Here is a 6,193-nt window from a genome sequence, read left to right on the forward strand (position 1 = left end):
CTCAGCCTTCTCTTGCGAAGGCTGAACAGGTTAAGGTCCCGTAGCCTCTCCTCTTAGGGTCTGCCCTGCTGTCCCCGGATCATGTGAGTAGCCCTCCTTTGGACCCTCTCAATGCTGTCCACATCCCTCCTGAAGTGCGGCGCCCAGAACTGGACGCAGTACTCCAACTGCAGCCTGACCAGTGTCGCATAGAGAGCGGGGAGGATCACCACCTTGGACCTGCTCGTGATGCATCTGGATGCATGACAAGGTGCAGTTCGCCTTCCTGACCGTGTCCTCGCATTGGCGGCCCATGTTCATCTTGGAATCAGTAATGACTCCAAGATTTTTTCTGCTTCTGTGATGATGAGAAGAGTTCCCCAGCCTGTAGGTATGCTGCTGGTTCTTCCTCCTCAGGTGCAATACCTTGCATTTTTCAGTATTGAAACCCATCCTGTTCTCATCCGCCCACTCCTGTAACCTGTCCAGATCTAGTTGCAGCCTGTCCCTGTCCTCTAGCCTGCCCACTTCTCCCCACATCTTAGTGTCATCATGAATTTGAACAAGGTGCTTTTCACCCCCTTTTCCAAGTCGCTGATGAAGATGTTGAACAATGTGGGCCTGAGGACCAAGTCCTGGGGAACCGCACTGCCCACATCCCTCCAGGTCAAAAATGACCTGTCCACCACCATTCTCTGGGTGTGGCACTCTGGGGTGGAGATCGTCAGGACCTGCAGATCTGAACACGTCTAGTCCCACCAGAAGTTCCCTGACTAGGTCCTTGATGACCCTGGGCCTGGCTGCACCTCCCCTGGGTCTATTGGGGATCCTGGTGGGAGGGGAGGGGGATGACTCAGTCCCTGCTCAGAAAAATGGAGGCAAAGAAATTGTTAGAGGTTAGCTTTGTCGTCCGGTGCGACGACCAGATTTCCTAGCGTGTCCTGTAGAGGCCCCACATTACCCAGTACCTTCTTTTTACCCCTATGTATTTTGAAAAAGGACTTCTTGTTATCTTTGATCCAGGTTGCTAGTCCCAGTTCTGTCTCTGCCTTAGCCTTCCTAACAGCCCCCCTACAATCTCAAGCAATGGAGGTATAATCCTCCTTGGTGATGGCCCCTCCCTTCCATTGTATATGCCTCCTTTTTAGCTTTGAGACGTTCCTGGATGCTTTTGGTGAGCTGTGGGGGCTTTTGAGCACTCCTGTCCCCTTTGATCCATGTCAGGATTGTCACCCTTTGGGCTTGGAGGATCGTCTTCTTAAGGAATGGCCACTCTTCTTGGGCTCCCAACTCCCCTCCCCTCTGGGACCTCGGTGCCTCCCCGACTAGTCCCCTTACCTCACTGAAATCTGCCCTTCTGAAGTCCAGGGCTGTTGTCTTGCTCTAGGCCTTTGCCACCCTGCGCTGGATGGTGAATTTCTGTAGGCGATGATTGCTATCACCCAGGTGGTCAAGAACCTGCAGTTCGCCTGTGGCCAGGACCAGGTCCAACAAGGCATCTCCCCTAGTGGGACTGTGCGCCTCCTGGGTTAGATGGAGGTCTTGTAATTCGGCTAGGAACCTATGTGAGCTTTCAGACTTGGCTGACTGCTCTTCCCAGCAGATGTCTGGATAGTTTAGGTCACCCATGATGACCACGTCCCTTGACTTAACTGCCTCCACGAGCTGATCTGAGAATTCCCAGTTCAGCTCTTCCCCCTAGTTGGGTGGTCTGTAGTAGACCCCCACCGTTATGTCCCTTTCCCCCTGACCCCCATGTATTCTGACCCAGAGCACTTCAGTCTGCCCCTCCTCTGACCCAGTGCTGTTTGTTGAGGATGTGTATTGCTCTTTGACATGGAGCGCCACACCCCTTCCTTTCCTCCCCGTTCTATCCCGCCTATACAGCCTACAGCCCTTGATGTTTACCGCCCAGTCTTGTGTTGGATCCCACCAGGTTTCAGTGAGCCCCACAATGTCTGGATTTGTGTTAGCAGCAGGAGGGCAAGTTCCTCCTGCTTGTTCCCCATACTATGAGCATTAGTGTAGAAGCATTTAAGGCCTGAAAGTGTATGCACCGCCCCCCTAATCTCAGGACTGTCTGGGCCCCTGTCTCTTACCTGGGTATTATTTGTGCTCGTCGCCTCAAGTTCCAGTTATTGAAGAGGTGATGGAAATTTTTCCTTTTATCTGTTGTTTTAGTCTTAAACTGATAGGGGGATAAGCATAATATGGGTCTTAGATAGCTACTGTCTAAAGAACGTGGTTAGTTTTAAGTTCTAAAATTTACTTTTAAAATCTCATTTTAAAACCTAATTCAGCATAAAAAGAAACATTTAAAATGTGTTAGATCCTTTGCAAACCAAAAAGGTCTTGAGCAGTAGTGTGCAATCCTATAAGGCTGCTGCTTGTGATACTTTTCTATCTCGAAGGTGTGTTAGGGTCCTAAAAACAGTGTGTCTTTAGTTGAAGTGACATTTATAGGAATTAATTTTAGAAAAGCCATATTTCTAGTATTCCACACAATCTGCTCTTACTCTTAACAATCCTTCAACTAGAAATATATTAGTTAGCAGTCACCTTTTACCATTTCACTACTTCGATCTTCAACTTTCCATAAGTCATAAAGCGTGCACAGTGCTGAATTGGTTGCTGTAGGGAAGAATGCCTCGTCCATTTGGAGGAGAATGTCTATGTCACACTAAATGAAATTAAACATTCAAAGCTACATATCCCCCAGAATGCACAGGGAATCTCCCACTAATGTCTGTAGGCTTGTATAGAGATCAAGAGGAGTATGCAGTAATGAAATGTGATATTGAGTGAATGCTTTTATTGCATTTGATAAGGAAAAACTGCTCTTCTGTGTTTCTCTCTGGTCTTCCCTCCCAGCTTCTGCCTTTTGGGGGGGTTTGCTTTTACAATGTTAACTATTCTATGACTGACTGTTTTAGCTCTTGGATTGGCAACTGTTGTCACTGAAGGGGGGATAGGGGGGTTGCATTTTAGGATTGAACTCCCCTCCCTTAGCCTATAAGAGAATTAATTGGTAACTCATATTGGAGTTAATTTCAGGTTCCTGGTAGCCTCAGGCAGAAGACTTTTTATATTCATGTATGCTTAGTTCAGATTTAAAACTCCATCTGTTGCAGTCATAATGGCTAGAAATATTACCAGAAGGTTAGTTTCTGCACAAGTCTGCCCTAGTAGCGCTACACTGGCCTCTTCTAAACTGGATCTAGGGCTGCTTTAATTCTTGTTAGGTGTTTGGGTGAGGATTTTTGCATAGTATATTTCTTTTGCATGTTCTACAAGGAGGATTTCCTTGGGTGTGATTAGGGACCTACCAAACTTATGATTCATGATTTTTGCAGAAACTGACTTGGGTCCCCACAAAAAAACATGGGAACCATAAAAAAAAAAACCAAGGAAACGGGGGAAGGGAGCTGCAAACAGAGGTGGGAAGCCCTGGCATCCTGAAGCATGGTAGGGAGGGGACACCATTTTGCGGTACAGCACAGCTGGGGCCCCCAGAAATCTCACCATCTGTCAATCTCTGAGGAGGGGTGAGATTTCTGAGGCCCCTGGGCCAGTCAGTGGCGAAGGGGTGCTGTGGTCTGCTGCAGAAATGGTGCTGGATGTTGTGCCCTGATGGTGAAATATGGAGGTAGCCTCCCTGAATTAGGTAGGTCCCAAGGTATGATGCATCTCCACTTTCTTTAAGACTACTTGCAGTGTTTCTTTCTCTTTCCTTCCCCCCACAGGCTCTGCATTTCCTTTTAGTGACTTGTATGTTGCATGGCATTAGTGTATTTTTGATATCTTCATGTAAATACTTCTGTTTCAGGAAAATAAAGAAAATGCTGAGAGCTCTCCAGCGAACCAATCAAGCAGAACTTTGGAAAAAAGCATGGCATCTTTAAATTACATAAATGTGAAGGCTACTACCATATTAACAGAATCTAGTGCAAGAGCAAACTGCAGTTCTGAAGATCTTAGTCCAGCTGTTAACGCTTCCAAAAATGAAGCTGTTGAAACCCAAACCCAACTGATGTCATTTAGCCAATCCTTCCTGCACAAAAGAAGCATCAAAGAGAAGAAATTGATTGCAGAAAAGCAGATATCTGATGCCAGCCTTCCAAAGAAACCTGTGCTTGGTTCCTATCGTGGCAAGATTATCCCATCCAAGATAAATTCCTTCTGGAAAACACAAGATGATATAGATGGAAGGAGTTCTTCAGCAAACAAAAAGCCTGTGGTTGTCTCCCAACTAAAAGTGAGACCATCACTTCCAAGCAGTAGTAGTGCAGTCATGAAAACCATCAAAGCGACAAACTCAGCTAGTGCAGTGAAGTTGAAAGGTACTACCCCCTTCCAGAACAGGCCACCTGCAAAGGCTTCTATTAGCCATTCACAGTCCACCCAGAACAAGGAGAAACAAACATCTAGTAGTGTGTTAGGAAGTACTGTGACTGTCCAAAGAAAGCCTAGTAAAAGTGTGGCGCTGCCATTAAAGACAGCTTTTCCCAGCGCTAAAACTCTTTTTGTGGCTGGGGCAAAGAAAACTGAAGCTTCATCCAAAGATGTAAGATCAGGTGCTTCAGCCAAATCTGTTTCTCTGACTTGTGGTGCCAGTTCCACTCAGGATAAAAAAGCTGTTGGCAACAAACTTATTCTGCCAAAGGAGTCAGCTGAAGACAGAAGGTAATGTAATTAATAAAAGATTAAGGTTTCTCTGACTGCAATAGGCAGGTCCAAAGAGATTTGAATGGCTATGTCTGTTGTTGTTGTAGGTGCACCATCACAGGTGAATGCTCACTATTAAATGCATACTTCACATTTTGATCACTTGGAATCTACTTTCTTTCAAACACTACTCTGAAAGCTAAGAAGCTGATGCAGTTAATTTTGAATTCAGCTCTTTAGGCCATCAGCTTGTCCTGCTTGCAACATCACAAAGGCATATAGTACCAGTGCATCTTTTAGCTCTTTGTGTGGTGGTGATCTTGCTAAGCATGGCATTAATGTGTATTTAATCAAATTACATATGTGTGTGCAAAATAATAGTTTAGTGTAAGATGTATATAGAAGTGAAAGTAACGTTTGTAATAAACTAAGTATTTTAAGATGGGAGTGATAGGGGGTCAACAGCATGGCTAAATTCACTAGTGGAATAGTATCTTTCAGTTCGAAGTCAAAGACTGTTTTTTTTTTTACTTGGATAATTGGTGATGGGCCTTACTGGATAATTGTTTGTGTGGTAGCCTATGTGCAATGGGTTGGTATTCTTGATGCTATATCTAGTAGACATTGCCAGTTTGGAATATAGATAGTCCCAGCATAAAAACAGTTGAAGTGGCTATCATTCAGATTTGACATGGCCCTGGAAGTTCTTTCCAGATACAGCCAATGTATCCTGCTGTAGGGAGCATCTGTTGCCATTGCCTGTACTTTTCCTGTTCTGAGGCTTGGGGGATTCAGTATTTAGACCATCTAGTACAGGGGGTGTCAACCTAGGGTACACTTACCCCCAGGGTTACTTTGAAAGGGGCTAGGGGGTGTGGGCAGGCAGGGATGGATGGAACGCCGCCACCCACTGCCCTGTGCCCCTGCTGCTTCTCAGGAGCAGGGCTGGGGAGGAAGGGGAAGGGCAGCAGCTCCCCTCTGCGGGCAGTACTGGCCAGCTGGATGCAGGGTGTTGCGGGGTAGAACTTATATGCAGTGGTGGCTGCTGCTGCCATTTGGCACCCCATGCCGCTACCACTGCTGCATGCAAATACTCCCCCCTTGCCCCTCCTGCTCTGTGTCCGGCCACTGCCACCCTTTCCCCTAGTCCACTAGAAATGTACCCAGAAATGGTACGCTCCATTCAGGGTTGAAAACCCCTGGTCTAGTATTTATAACAAGTACTAAACTCCAGACTTTTTCTCTAAACCTTCAGGGCCCCTCCAATAATTTAGAAGTAGTTCCTTTGCACTATACAGAAAGAGGCTGCCTGGTGGTGGTCTTGTGTTTTTGGTTTTTCCTGTCTCTTTTTACCTCAGTCTTATGCTTCTGCTGGGATGGATAAGATGGGCATGTATTGGGTTATTCAAACTCTATAGCAGCTGAAATAGTATCCAGGGATTTAAAGCTCCTATCCATGGTTATAGATGTACATCTTGAGGATTAGTGAAGGTGAACAAAGGGTCCTATAAAGATTCTTTTCTTGTCTATCCCCAAAGTATTCCTTTGG

At 46.0% G+C, this 6,193-nt stretch overlaps 1 protein-coding gene across 2 annotated transcripts in view; it reads left to right on the plus strand.

Moving 5' to 3' along the window:
- CKAP2 (cytoskeleton associated protein 2) overlaps positions 1-6,193 on the plus strand; it is a 30,187-nt gene that overhangs the window by 12,564 nt on the left and 11,430 nt on the right. For both annotated transcript variants that reach the window (XM_019525290.1, XM_019525291.1), the window contains exon 4: positions 3,806-4,662. In XM_019525290.1, the coding sequence (XP_019380835.1) occupies positions 3,806-4,662 (857 nt within the window). The remainder of the gene's footprint in view (positions 1-3,805; positions 4,663-6,193) is intronic.

Source organism: Gavialis gangeticus, unplaced genomic scaffold (genome assembly GCF_001723915.1).
Source record: "Gavialis gangeticus isolate Ggan-Ray unplaced genomic scaffold, GavGan_comp1, whole genome shotgun sequence".
Lineage (NCBI taxonomy): Eukaryota > Metazoa > Chordata > Crocodylia > Gavialidae > Gavialis > Gavialis gangeticus.